Below are 14,566 nucleotides of genomic sequence, written 5' to 3' on the forward strand. Positions count from 1 at the left end.
CGGTGTTTGGCCGCGAACTGATCGTTAGTGCAGTAAAAGATCGGGGGACTCGGATTTAAAACGGCCGTTAAGTCAGATCCAACGCAAGTCATTGTGACCTCATTAAGCCCCACTGTTCATTCTCAGTTAAGTTCCTTAAGGATCCTCCTGCTAAATAAACCTGGGCCCTTTTCCCTTTCAATGTGAGCTGGTTCTCCTCCCCTCGCCCCCGTAAGTTAAGTGCCCTCTACCTGATATCTTTCTCAGGTTAATCTCTAATTCTGTCCTTCTTGCCAAGCTTCACACCAGCTTATTCGAATCTTGACCTGGATGCTGCGAGGTCTTATGAAACCTAAAATGTCCAGAACAGAGCTTTGGTGGCACAGTGGTAAAGAATCTGCCTGCCAATGCAGGAGTGGGTGAGTCAAAGTCGCTCAGTGCTGTCTGACTCTTTGTGACCCCATGGACTGTAGCCTGCCAGCCTCCTCTGTCCGTGGAATTCTCCAGGCCAGAATACTGGAGTGGGTAACCATTCCCTTTTTGCAGGAGGCTCCGGTTCAAACCCTGGGATGGAGAGATCCCCTGGAGAAGGAAATGGTAACTCACTCCAGGACTCTTGCCTGAAAAATTCAATGGACAGAGAAGCCCTCAATCTGCAGTCCGTGGGGTCCCAAAGAGTTGGACACGTCTGGAGCACCTGAGCTCGCAGGCACTTCTCTCTAAAGAATGTAAGTTGGTCCTCTGATCTCTGTCTCAATAAAGGAGTCCACCATTCACCCAGTTGCTCAAGACAGAAACTCAAGTCATCCTTGGTTGTCTTCACCTGTCCATATATAATTGGCCAACAACTTCTGCTGGTCCTGGACTTCCCTTGTGGCTCAGCTGGTAAAGAATCCACCTGCAATTCGAGAGACCTGGGTTCCATCCCTGGGTTGGGAAGATCCCCTAGAGAATGGAAATGCTAGCCACTCCAGTATTCTGGCCTGGAGAATTCCATGGACTGTATAGTCCATGGGGTCACAAACAGTTGGACACAACTGAGTGACTTTCACCTCTGCTGGTCCTACGCTTACAGTTTGCATCATTTACTATCTCTAAATCTCCCTCTGTAGTCTGCACCATCTACCCTTGACCTCTAAAATCACATTTCCATCCAAGCTATTCTTCTGTAGCTAAAATCATCCTTTTAAAAACCAAATTTAGGTTTTTTTTTTTTACTTCTTTTTCCTTTTAAAATTGCCATTACCTCTGGGCTTGATCCAACTCCTGCCCACTTCTCTCTTCTTTAATTTCATGTTCCTCTTCCTCTTCTTTGAAACGGAGCAGGACCCTATGATCCTTCCCCCAATGTCCTCTGCCTGCCTTTTGTCTGTTGAAATCTCAGTCAAAACTTATTAGTTTAATCAGAGAAATGAGAAAATGTGGAAACAAAGGGTAGCGGTCAAAGGAGACCAAATACTAATGATGTACTCATTAAGCATAGTCAGGGAACTTTAGTTCCTTCTCAAGGGGTATGGATAATATTCTGAGCCATATGCTGTGAGCTGTCTTATAGACACTGAAACCCCCACCAGGTGGAAGACGCTAACTACACGATGACCAGACTGTAGCCGTGACATAAGCTGCCACAGTTTCAAGAACTGGCCTCAAAGAAATGGAAACAACTGACCCTGGAACTGAAGATTAACTGTATTTAAAACAATCAAGATGAAGCTGGTCAGACCACCAGTGACCAACTTGAAGATGATCGTAAGAGTGGACTGTGCTGTTTCTGCATGTAGCCCCCTCCCTCAGTCTATAAAAGCTCTTGCCCCTCTGGTTGTCAGTGGAGGGGGAACCACCTTTGAACAGACATCTGTCCTCCCCTACCCCCATTGCCAGCATCCGAAATAAAGCAAACTTTCCTTTCCACTAGCCTGGCCTGTTTATTGGCTTTTGAGTGGCGAGGACCTGGACCCTAACTTTCGGTAACATAATCACACTTTAATTCTCCAAGAAGCCAGTTTGAATTCAAACCCAAACTGCTTCCACCCGCCCTCTACCCGCACCCCTCTTCTGACTGTTTAAGTCTCATGTTCAATGTATTAGTCAGGGTTCAGCCACAGAAACAAAAGCATTAGGAGATAATATAATAAGAGGCTTATTGCAGGGAATGGTTAACGTGATCGTGGGGGTTGTTGGCAGGTAAGAAATCTGCAGGGCGCATTGCAACACTCATACATGGAGCGCAGCCACTGTGTATACAGGTAGAATTTCTTCAGGGAAGCTCCAGCTCTGCCCCTAAGGCCTTTTAACTGATGCAGGATCTTAGTTCCCTGACCAGGGATCAAAGCCATGTCCCCTGCAGTTGAAGCACAGAATCCTAACCCTTGGACCATCAGGCAATTCCCACTTTGGCCCTACTCTTTACTCAACACTGGCCACAATACCTGACACATAGTTGATACTTAAAAAAAAAACACTTGAATAAATATATGGATGAATTTAGAACATCCTGTTGTCTCCAAGCAGGTAAACACCTATTCACTTTTAAGCAATGTCTAAATTAATTTAAAAGACTTCCATGGCATGAGTAACAGCCGGGGTTCTCCAGAGAAACAGAAGTGGTGGAAGATAATATATACACACACACATTTATTTTAAGGTATTGGCTTACTTGATCATGTAGAAGCAGCCCCCCAGGCTGGAAACTCAGGGAAAAGTTGATATTGCAATCTCATACCCAAAACCTAAATGTGGGAATTCAAGCAAGGTTTCTTTGAGGCAGGATTTCTTTCTGGGGGGAGAACCTCGGTCTTTGCTCTTCAGACCTTGAACTGATTGGATGAGGCCCGCCCACATTTTGGATGGTGATTTGTTTACTCAAAGTCTATTGATTTAAACATTAATATCACCTTAAAAATACCTCTGCTGCAATATTTAAACTGGTGTTTGACAAAGAGCTGGGCAGTGAAGCCTGGGTTGATGCAAAATTAATAGCAAGAGCATGCTTATAAGAAGGACAATTTTATCAATATTAGGTACAGTGTCTAGGACCTATAAGCTTTTGAGAACTCTATAAATTATTTGAGACCTGAAAGTAAAATGTGCTGATTCCAAAATTTAAGAAGAAAAGTACAAGTAGGTATTAATAAATATTTAATTCAATGACAAAAAGCATAACTTTTCCCTATTAAAATAAGTGCAGCTCAATTCTTCTGAACCTAGCAACTATATTCAATGGGGGTTGTGGTTGCATTTTAATGTGTTTAATATGATGTGAGTTTATTCATTGCTTAGGGAGCCCTTTTCTCCCATTAATTGCTCTACTGTTTGTCTAGGGTTTTGTGCCATCTGTGGCCTGGAAAAAACTATCCATCTGGGAACATCCTTCCAGAGCCAATTTGAGCATTCCCCCTTCTCTACTTCCCTTGCATTTGAAGAATTCCTCATCTCTGTAGATGCTTGCTTCTTTATTTATTCACTGCAGTATGCCAGTGATGTACTGCATCACTAGCTCCTTAATGAAAGTATTTGTTGCCTTTTCCTTCTTCCTAGTCAATTCAGAGCTACTGGAGGGCAGGAGCCATATCGTATTCATCATTCTATCCCAAGAGCTTAGCACAGGTCTCTCGTAAATTGGCAGCCCAATGGTGCTCATCATTTTTATTAATCAGTTGGTTTACCTTCAACTATATCTAACCAACCAGTTTATCCTCCATGCTTTTATATATGGTATCTAATCTTCATAACAATTCTCTTGAAGACAACAGAACAATTTTGCTGAATAACTGGCATTATTGTATCTACTTTTAAGATGAAGGCTTTCAGTCTCAGAGAGGTAAAGTGATTTGCTCAGGGTTCCCCAGCTAACAGGAGGCTTCCTTTCATGCTTTCTCTTCTGTGAAGAGCTGTATCTCACTAACAGGTGGTCCTTGCCTTTAAGATTTTTTTTTTCCTTAAGATGATATTATATCAGGCTATACTTTCCTGTCTCTTATTTAAGGCTGCTTGCTCTTGCATGTACCTTCGGAGATGAAAAATGGCTGGTCAGGGACAGCACGGTAATGCTCTGGGCTCAGTAGATGGACCTCAACTCGCATGAGGCTTCTTGTTCTTGTCTTACTTCTGGGCAGTGTCTCTTGGATTGCTTGTCCACACCCTAAAGAAAAGCTTCTCTTTAAATATTCCTCTCCACATGTTTTCTTCCTTAAAACCTTTTGAATTTTAACAAGCACTTACTGAGCACATCATACACACCCAGCACTGTTCTATGTGCAGGGAATACAGCAATAAAAACAAAGTTCCTCCCCTGTAGAGCTCACAGGGAGACAGGCAATAAACTAATCCAGAAATAGATATACAAGGGCTGGTGACCAGTACTATAAAAAAGAATAGAGCATAAGGAAATAGTATAAGGAGCACAGGGAGGAAATGGTTGGGAGAGTCTTCCTAGTCTTTGAGAACCTGCCTCCCTTTCTCACAGCTCACGTTCTTGCTCTCCCTTCCTAATCCAGTGAGTGAACTGTCCTCAATGGGAAAATGAGATTTTTCATTTACTTAGTGAAAAGAATATGACAGTCAGATGACTGGAAAGGCAAATACTGCAGTATATAAACAAAACCAGAACTTCTGAAAGCAGTGCTTTTGTACATGTCCTTGTTAAGTGATATAACACCAAATACGTTTTGGTTTCTATAGTGAGTTCCCTTTATCAGAAAGCCAACTTTTTATACTGCTTATCTCCAGTGCTTTTGTTTGCCTTTTGCTCACCCTTCCTAAACCATATAAAAAGATCAGAGAACCTGGTTGAGACTTCTCTTTCAGGAAAGCATCAGTTAAGGACTCTAGGAAGGACAGCGTCTTTTGTTCCAGTTCATGATGGATTGGCTCCAGCTGTTCTTCCTTGATCCTGTATCACTTTATCAAGGAGCTGCTTTTCCTTTTGCACTTCTGTTTAATCATCTCTGCATTATGGATTCATTTTCCACTCAGGCCAGGTAGGTTTGATGGCTAATTTTGCTCTTATGTTTAGGTTGGAGTGCACCTGTGAATATTAAATATTAATTACACTGGTCATTTTTAAGTTATCATCATATCATCACTGCCACTGATTATTGATTGCTTGATTATGCATATGTCTAATAGAGTGAATCAGAATTGGAAGTTGACATCATGTCTGCCCTGACTCAGCTAAGTTTGATAAGTTCACATTAAAAGGGAAAAGGGTGAAAATAAACCAGGGAGAGATGAATATTGGGGTGATATAGATTTCCCCCAATGGATGCATCTATAAATCAACCATGCACTCCAGATGTTCTTGAACAGTCTTAGTTTCACGGAATTCTATCATTTTCAATAAAATTAAATTTTCTTAAATATGATTTTTTTAAGTGCCTTTGTATGATTTCCCAGAGAAGTGAAATAAGTCAAAACCAATTTTCTTAGATTAGTTTTATCTCAACCTGGGATCTAGTGATTATTGTCACTAGAGATTTGATGGGCTTCTTTGATAGCTCAGTTGGTAAAGAATCTACTTGCAACGCAGGAGACCCTGGTTCGATTTGTGGGTCGGGAAGATCCACTGGAGAAGGGATAGGCTACCCATTCCACTGTCCTTCAGCTTCCCTCATGGTTCAGCTGGTAAAGAATCCAACTGCAATGAGGGAGACCTGGGTTTGATCCCTGGGTTGGGAAGCTCCCCTGGCAAAGGGACAGGCTACTGACTCCAGTATTCTGGCCTGGAGAATTCCATGGACTGTATAGTCCATGGGGTTGCAACTAGTCGGACATGACTGAGTCACTTTCACTTCACATCAGAGATCTGATAATGATTAAAATGATTTTTTATAGCCAGTCAACTCGATACATTAGAGACAGTCCCTATTTTGTAAAAAAGTTTAATGAAAAAAAAATTTTTATGGTATATCCTTTTGCAAAGTTAAAATCCATTGACAAAGTTCTACCTCCTAATAATTCACTTATTTCTGAAATTTGGATTTTTACATGTTGGGGGTTCTTATGTAAAATCTGGCTATATTTAACAATCAGGATGGCTGAGTTTGATTAAACTATGGTAGACTATTACATGTACACAGCTAGTTGGTGGCTCTTTAGCTTTGCTTCAGAGATGAAGGAAGCAGTTGTTAAAAAAAAAATAGTTTCCTATTGAGGAAGAATCACTAACAATAAAGCAAAATGAATGTAAGAATAAGGGTTAATTCCCACAGGTTAAGATTTCTGGCTTTGGAGTCAGCTTGATGAGTCCTGGGCCCTCTCTTCCTGAGTGTTCTTGTATATGTGAATAAACTTCGCCTTTATCTGTAAAATGGAAATAACAATAATAATAATATAATCCTCATGGGATTATTTTAAGGATTAAATAAAGAAATTTCTTATAAAGGGATTATTGGCCCAATGCCCAGAATAAAATAAGCACTAAAAAAAAATCATGCATCTTGCATTGTATACGTGTAGACAGTTTTTTTCTTTAATTGTTTTTTAATTGGAATGTAACTGCTTTACAGTGCTGTCTTTGTTTCTGCTGTACCACAGCATGAATCAACTCTAAGTATACATACATCCCCTCCCTTTCGGACCTCCCTCCCTCTCCCAAACCCCCACCGTTGCATCCCCTCTCGGTCGTCACAGAGCACTGAGCTGAGCACCCTGTGCTATTCAGCAGATTCCCACCAGCCTCCTGTTTTACACGTGGTGGTGTGAATAGGTCAGGGCTACCCTCTCAGTTCGTCCCACCCTCCCCACCCCGCTCTGTGTCTGCAAGTCCATTCTCTATGCCCGAGTCTCTATTCCTACCCTGCAAATGGGTTCATCAGTACCGTTTTTCTAGATTCCATGTGCATGTGTTAATAAACAATATCTGGTTTTCTTTTCCTAACTTAACAGTGCTAACAAATCCCCAGGGCAGTTGCTTCAGGTTTTGCTTGTGCTGTGTAAGGAATAAGTGTTTTCCCTTATTTTTGGATGGCAAGGGGGCGAAGGCTTAAACCACAGTGTTCAAAGCCCTACACATAGGCTCAACAAGCGGTTCAGGAAGGGCCAGGGCCTGTGGAATGGAGCCTCTCACACTGAGGAACCTACATCTCCCTCAAGAAAGGAAGACATCTTTGCAAAGGCGTGTCTGTCCCAAGCACAGGAGCCAAGGAGCCTCGATCCATACCCCGGGGCATATTCAGTCATTTTTCTTGCCCCTGACTCCTCAGTCCCTGTTTCAGGTGGTTTCTTCTGATCTTTTTGTTCAGATTTATTAAGTTGGCACCAATTAAAAGGAAAAACCAAACAAACCTCCATATACTGTGGAAAGAAGAGCTGAGTCTTCATTATGTGGAATCTCCAGGGCCTCTGCTGGTCCTCGAGTCATCCACTGGCTTCCGAGGGAGGCAAGCTCCCAAACCATCGATGTGGATGTGGGTATTTACAACATTATAAAAAGTGCTAAGTCATGAGGCCTTAAAGTGCAGCAGGGTGGATTAAGGGTAGACATAATGACAAAATCACATGATATCACTTACCCGTGGAATCTAAAAGAATGATACAAAGGAAGTTATTTACAAAACAGAAAAACTCACAGGCACAGAAAACAAACTTATGATTACCAAAGGGGATAGCTGGGGGTGGGGGAGGAAAGATAAATTAGAAGTTTGGAAGTGACATATACACACTACTATATATAAAATCGGACAAGGCAATGGCACCCCACTCCAGTACTCTTGCCTGGAAAATCCCATGGACAGAGGAGCCTGGTAGGCTGCAGCCCATGGGGTCGTGAAGAGTCGGACACGACTGAGCGACTTCACTTTCACTTTTCATTTTCATGCATTGGAGAAGGAAATGGCAACCCACTCCAGTGTTCTTGCCTGGAGAACCCCAGGGACAGGGGAGCCTGGTGCGCTTCCGTCTATGGGGTCACGCAGAATCGGACACGACTGAAGCGACTTAGCAGCAGCAGCATATATAAAATAGATACACAACAAGGACCTACTGTATAGCACAGGGAACTGTATTCAATATCTTGTAACAACCTATAATGGAAAAAATCTGAAAAAGGATATATGTGTGTGTTTAACTGAATCACTTTGCTGTACACCTGAAACATTGAAAGTCAACTATACTTCAATAAATTAAAAAACAAAACAAAATATTATACTGATGGTAGCAGCTTTACTCGAATAAGGATGTACTGTAAGATTTTATTCGTATGAATGTAGAGAGTAGGCTAAACTATGTATACAGATGACAAAAATTATTAAATGATACACAAAGACTTTGTCATTGAATTTTCAAACACTTATTACAGCGAGGCATTGGACTTCCCTGGCAGTCCAGTGGTTAATGCTCCCAATACAGGGTGCATGGGTTCAATCCCTGGTTGGGGAACTAAGATCTCACATGTCACATGGCAATAATAATAATAACAATAAATTTTAAAAGGGAGCCACTGAGCCTATCCCTCCCCTCAACCTTCCCTCTGAAGGCCAGGACAGTGTGAGTATGTCAAAGGGAAGACACCCATCTGGCTGAGATGACATCTGGAGCCCTCCTAGATCCTCAAGCCTAGATTCCCAGAGCTTTTAGGTCACGCAGCAGGCACAGGGCTGTGTGTGGCCCTACCGGGAAACATTACAGACCTGTCCCCACAGGACTGTTGGGGACAAGTGTTCTCACTGCTACAGTGGACATCAAAGAGGGGTGACCAGGCAGGAATCACGGTTTGCCTCCGGATGAAGTAGTTCACAAATCCACCCTGACCCTGCCTCCCGCATTGCTCTCACACGCCACTGTGACTTCTTTAGGGGTGAAGTGGGGTCCACCTCCATCGGGCTTCCCAGGTGGTTGCCACAGGGACTGACTGTGCAGTGCTTGAAGGCGGGCTCAAGGCCAGGCTGTCGTCTGTGTTCCAGGTACCTGTTCCTCCTGGCGGGAGGCGGTGCCCTGGCCGTGGCTGCTATGGGTGCCTTCGCTGTGCTGGTCTTCATCCCCGCCCTGTGCACGGTGGTCCTCATCCACTCGCTTGGCCCCCAGGATGTCCACAGGCCGACCTTCCTCTTTCAGATGACCTGGCAGACGCTGTGCCACCTGGGTCTGCACTATACGGAGTATTATCTGCAAGAAGCTCCTTCTACAAGGTAAAGCAGCCCATTCCTGCACTGGTACCGAGCCACCAGGGTTTGCTTCCACCCAGATGGTGGAGAGGACCTGGGCATTGAGTTTGAATCCGAATTCTTCCACATCTCAGCAGTGTGATCTGGAGTGAATCAGTCAACCTCTCTCAGCCTTCATGTCTTTTTCTGAAATAAAGGCTGTATATGTGTGTGTGTGTGTGTGTTGGGGGATAACAATGCCTATCTTGCAAGCTTCTTAGGTTAGAGGTAATGAATATACTGTAAGTCCGCTACCCATGAACGAATTCCACTCCAAGAACGTGTTCGTAAGTCCAATTTGTTCAAAAGTCCAAAAAAGTTAGACTAGGTACCCAACTAACACAATCAGCTATATATACTGAAATAGGTTTATAATACTTCTCACACAAACAATACATAAAAAACAAAAAAATAAAGAAAACATTTTTAATATTATGGTACAGTACCTTGGAAAGTACAGCCCCTGGCACACAGGGGCTGACACTGAGCAAACAGGCAAGCAGAGTTACTGCCAGGAGGAGGGAGAGGAGGTGGGAGATGGTAGAGCTGAAGGATCGTCAGCAATAGGAGACAGAGGGCGAGCTGCAGTTTCACTCCCACCTGATGTTAATGGAATGTGCGTCCATGTCTGAAAGTTCGCAACTTAAAGGTTCATATGTAGGGGAGTTACTGTATAAATCTATTCTAGTAAGGGGCTTCCCTCGTATCTCAAAGAACATGTCTGCAATGCAGGAGACCCGGGTTTGATTCCTAGGTCGGGAAGATCCCCTGGAGAAGGAAATGGCAACCCACTCCAGTATTCTTGCCTGGGAAATCCCAGGGACTGTAGCCTGGGGTCGAAAGAGTCGCACACAAATTAGCGACTAAACCACCACCATTCTAGCACAGTGCTGTGTAGCTGATTCTGTTAGTTGAGTACCTAGGCTAACTCTGTTGGACTTAACGAACAAATTGGACTCACAAATGCTCTCTCTGAACAGAACTTGTTTGTATGTAGAAGATTTACTGTAAGTGTAAATGTATGACTGATAGCCTAGTAACAACCATGAGCTTCCTACTAGCACGGTGCCTGGCACCAGCTGTAATTATCCTTGTGCCCGAGAAAGAGGGTGAACCAGGAGTCCCAGGCCCCCGCCTGCAGGTGACTAAGCAGAGGACACACACCTCAGTGCAGGTGGTTTAGACACCCAGCTGGCAGCCTCCTTGCTGTTTTCCGGTAAGACAAGAAAGGTCCAAACTGACTGTCAGCCTCTGCTGAATTTCCGCACACCTGCTCCGCAAGAGTTTTACTTTCACTGAGACACAACTCTTCCATCCCCTAGAAGAAGAGAAGTCACCCAATCCAGGAAAGAAAATCAGGTGCCAAGCAAAGTCTAGGGACGTGTTTTCCTGAACCAGTGAGATCAGCAGGATTAGAGGGAAGCAGGCACCTCTGCCATCCTGAGGGCTGTTGCTCCCGGCTCCACGGTCTCGTGGTGAACTGGAGTGGTGACCTATCGAGGGGAGGATCACCTCTCTGATTCTAGCTGCCGTTGGCTCCTGCACTTTGCCATCCCTCTGCACCCAGGATCCTTTTCTTTATTCTATTTTCACCAAAGGCTCCAGGGCTTGCTTCTCTTGAGGAGAAGGCACGATGGCGGGTGGGTAGGGAGTAGGGAGTCCCGACTGGGATGTGGTGACCTAGGGCTACCTGGGGGGCCTGGAGGAGCAAGTCGAAGAGGATCTGGCTGGACGGGAAGGAGGCTGAGCCAGAGCTGAAGTGGGAAGATGCATTTGTTTGCTCTGGCCCTCATACAGAGGGCTGCAGACAGGTGGCTTCAACAACAGACATTTTATTTCCTCTGGAGGCTGAAGCCCAAGGTCAAGGTGTTGGCAGGTTCGGCTTCTCCTGAGGCCTCTCTCCTTGGCTTGTAGATGCCTCTCCCTGTGCTTTCCCACGGTCTTCCCTCTCGGCGGGTCTGTGTCCTGATCTCTTCTAAGGAGACCAGTCACCTTGGACTAGGGCCCACCCTCACGACCTCATCTTACCTTAATTACCTCCTTGAAGGCCCTAGCTCCAAATACACACATCCTAGGACCTCCAGTGGTCCAGTGGTTAAGACTCCATGCTCGCAATGAAGGGGACGCGGGTTCCATCCCTGGTTGGGGAACTAAGATCCCACGTGCCACGCAGTGCAGCCAAAACCAAACCAAAACCAAAACGAATAAACAAATTGAAAAAAAAAAAAACACCCAACATTCTGAGGTGCTGGAGGTTAAGAGTCCAACATATGAATTGAGGGTGGGGTGGACACGTTCAGCCCTTGAACAGGGGTGAGTGGCCGGTTTGCTTACTGTTTGATAAGTCAAGTAAGGAGGTCAGTTGTCCTTTAGTTCTCAGACACAGAAACAGCATGGGTTGGGAAACAGAACCATTTTCTCCCCACAGGACAGCAATCCTGATTGTCAAGTGTGTCACTATAATTGTCATTAATTTTCTCCTTGACAGTCCTGCCAGCAGGATCTTCTCTACTGTGAGGGCGAAGCAGGAAGAGCTCAGGTGGCTGGTTAGGAACACGCCTCGAATTGCTAATGACTCAGCGAACACCCTGAACCTCTAGCATGACTCACTGTTCCTCAGCTCAGATCCCAAAGCCTGCAGAATCTTTCATTTAAAAAATTTTTTTAATTGGAGGATAATTGCTTTACAATGTTGTGTTGGTTTCTGCTGTACAACAACTCAAACCAGTCAAAACTATATATATGAAAAGTGAAAAGTATTAGTTGTTCAGCCATGTCTGACTCATTGCAACCTCATGGAGTATAGTCCACTGGGCTCCTCTGTCCATGGGATTCTCCACATACATCCTACCTCTTGAGACTCCTTCCCACCCACACCGCCCTAACCTACTCCTCTAGGTCGTCACAGAGCACCAGGCTGAGCTCCCTGTGTTACACAGAGCTTCCCACTAGCTATTCGTTTCACACGTGGTAGTGTATATAAGTCAATGCTATTCTCTCAATTGATCCCACCCTCTCCTCTCCACACTGGGTCTACAAGACCATCCTTTATGTCTATGTCTCTATTCCTGCCCTGCAAATAGGTTCATCAATACCATTTTTCTATATTCCATATACAAAATATACAGTATTTATTTTTCTCTTTCGGACTCACTTCACTCTGTATAACAAAGCCTGCAGAATCTTACAGTCCAGATCTTCAGCTTCCTAGACTCTCTTCATTCCTAAGGTTCTGTTTCTTCTGTGGCAAATTTCTCCCAGGTCCCTGATCCTAATCTTAATAAGCCACTCTCAGAGATAATATATTCAGTGTTTCCCCCATAATATTCCTTGTTTTTCTTTTATTTGCCTTTCTGACTAAGGATTCATCTCTTCATTTATCCTTCTATCCTGCTCAGAGGATCCTGTGGCTCTGAATTAAGCCAAGAGTCTTTGGGGCAGCACTGCGGGGTATTAGATTGGTCTTACATGCTTTTTAAAAAATTTTAAAAAAAATGTTTGGTCACCCCTCCCCCCATGGCATGTGGGATCTTAGCTTCCTGAAGAGGGATTGAACCCATGACCCCTGCATTGGAAAGTGGAGTCTTAACCTCTGGATCTCCAGGAGAGTCTCAGATTGATCTCAATTGTCTAGAGCCACCCATTTCCCCAGGGATCTTGTTTGAGCAATTGGATGGGGCTAAAATAAACTATGGAATGTTTTACTTAGAAAAAAAATTATCTCTTTCAGGTTCTGCATCACTCTCTCTTCGCTCATGCTCTTGACCCAGAAGGTCACATCCCTGTCTCTGGATATTCGTGAGGGGAAGGTGGTAGCACCATCAGGACGCATCCCTAACAAGAACTCTTTGTCTGAGCATCTGCGTGCGGCTCTTCCCTATCTCAGCTACTTGCTCTCCTTCCCTGCCCTCCTAGGAGGTCCGCTGTGCTCCTTCCAGAGGTTTCAGGCTCGAGTTGAAGGGCCCAGCAGTTTGTGGTCCAGGCACTCTTTCTGGGCTCTGACCTGGAGGGTGCTGCAGATCCTGGGACTGGAGAGTCTGAAGGTGATCGTCAGCGGGGTGGTGGGCGTGGGGGCAGGACTCGGAGGCTGCCGGCAGCTGCAGTGCGTCTTCATCCTGTGGTCCACGGCCGGGCTCTTCAAACTCACTTACTACTCCCACTGGCTCCTGGATGACTGCCTCCTCCGTGCGGCCGGCTTTGGATCTGAGTTAGGTCGCAGCCCGGGTGAGGAGGGACTCCTCCCCGATGCGGACATTTGGACACTGGAAACGACCCACAGGATAGCCCTGTTCACCAGGAAGTGGAACCAGAGCACGGCTCGGTGGCTCCGACGCCTGGTTTTCCAGCAGCGCAGGACCTGGCCCTTGTTGCAGACGTTCCTTTTCTCGGCCTGGTGGCACGGTCTCCACCCGGGACAGGTGTTCGGTTTCCTCTGCTGGGCTGTCATGGTGGAAGCCGACTACCTGATTCACGCCTTCGCCAGCGTGTTCATCAGCTCCTGGCCCACGCGGCTGCTCTACAGAGCCCTGGCCTGGGCCCACACCCAGCTCATCATCGCCTACATAATGCTGGCCGTGGAAGCCAGGAGCCTCTCGTCTCTCTGGCTGCTGTGGAATTCTTACAGCAGTGTTTTTCCCACGGTGTACTGTATTTTGCTTCTCCTGTTAGCTAAGAGAAAGCATAAATGTAACTGACATCTTTCCCATCCCTCCTCTCATATGCCCCATGAAACAGATGATAGAAAGTACTAGATGGCACCTGTGTGCATGTATTTGCACTTTTCCATGATAAAAGTTGTGTGTTTGTTTTTTTTTTTAAGTAATGGATGTATATATCTGATGTCTTGACATGGAAATCTGTGTATCTACTTTAATGATATATTATTGATGCTGATACTGAGGATCCAGAAAGGAAAAAGACAGGATTTCTTCCCTTAGGGGTTACAGTTTATGTGCAGAAGCAAAGTTTAGGTTTAATATGATACATAAAAATACAAGGTACTTTAATGTTTATACATGGAATCTAGAAAAATGGTACTGATGAACCTATTGCAGGGCAAGAATAGAGACGCAGACATAGAGAATGGACTTCTGGGCACAGAGAAGGAAGGAATGGGTGGGATGGATTGAGAGAGTAGCATTGAAACATATACATTACCATATGTAAACTAGATAGTGTGAGAAATTGCTGGATAACACAGGGAGCTCAATCCAGTGTTCCGTAACAACCTAGAGGGGTTGGGGGGGCCAGTGGGAGGGAGGTTCAAGAGGAAGCAGTTCAGTTCAGTTCAGTCACTCAGTCGTGTCTAACTTTGCCACTGCATGGGCCACAGCACACCAGGCTTCCCTGTCCATCACAAACTCCCGGACCTTGCTCAAACTCATGTCCATTGAGTCAGTGATGCCATCCAACCATCTCATCCTCTGTTGTCACCTTCTCCTCCTGCA

General features: G+C 45.0%; 1 protein-coding gene and 1 long non-coding RNA gene across 2 annotated transcripts; both read left to right on the plus strand.

Moving 5' to 3' along the window:
* The first annotated feature begins 21 nt into the window (after positions 1-21).
* On the plus strand, positions 22-1,844 carry LOC129643082 (uncharacterized). Its single transcript, XR_008710059.1, has 3 exons — positions 22-398; positions 526-707; positions 1,554-1,844. It is a non-coding gene; the product is annotated as an uncharacterized LOC129643082 (long non-coding RNA).
* Positions 1,845-4,785: 2,941 nt separating this feature from the next.
* MBOAT4 (membrane bound O-acyltransferase domain containing 4) lies at positions 4,786-13,813 on the plus strand. Its single transcript, XM_055570156.1, has 3 exons — positions 4,786-4,958; positions 8,880-9,104; positions 12,850-13,813. Exons 1-3 carry the CDS (start codon positions 4,837-4,839, stop codon positions 13,811-13,813), a joined length of 1,311 nt encoding a protein of 436 aa, XP_055426131.1. The 5' UTR covers positions 4,786-4,836.
* Positions 13,814-14,566: the final 753 nt, after the last annotated feature.

Source organism: Bubalus kerabau, chromosome 2 (assembly GCF_029407905.1).
Source record: "Bubalus kerabau isolate K-KA32 ecotype Philippines breed swamp buffalo chromosome 2, PCC_UOA_SB_1v2, whole genome shotgun sequence".
Classification (NCBI taxonomy): domain Eukaryota; kingdom Metazoa; phylum Chordata; class Mammalia; order Artiodactyla; family Bovidae; genus Bubalus; species Bubalus kerabau.

Bases quoted from the DNA above. Each gene is read 5' to 3' on its own strand.
- MBOAT4 (XM_055570156.1), top strand. From the start codon at position 4,837: ATGATGGATTGGCTCCAGCTGTTCTTCCTTGATCCTGTATCACTTTAT. The intron at 4,959-8,879 runs GTAGGTTTGATG...TCTGTGTTCCAG, and splicing joins TCATTTTCCACTCAGGCCAG to GTACCTGTTCCTCCTGGCGG. The intron at 9,105-12,849 runs GTAAAGCAGCCC...TATCTCTTTCAG, and splicing joins CAAGAAGCTCCTTCTACAAG to GTTCTGCATCACTCTCTCTT.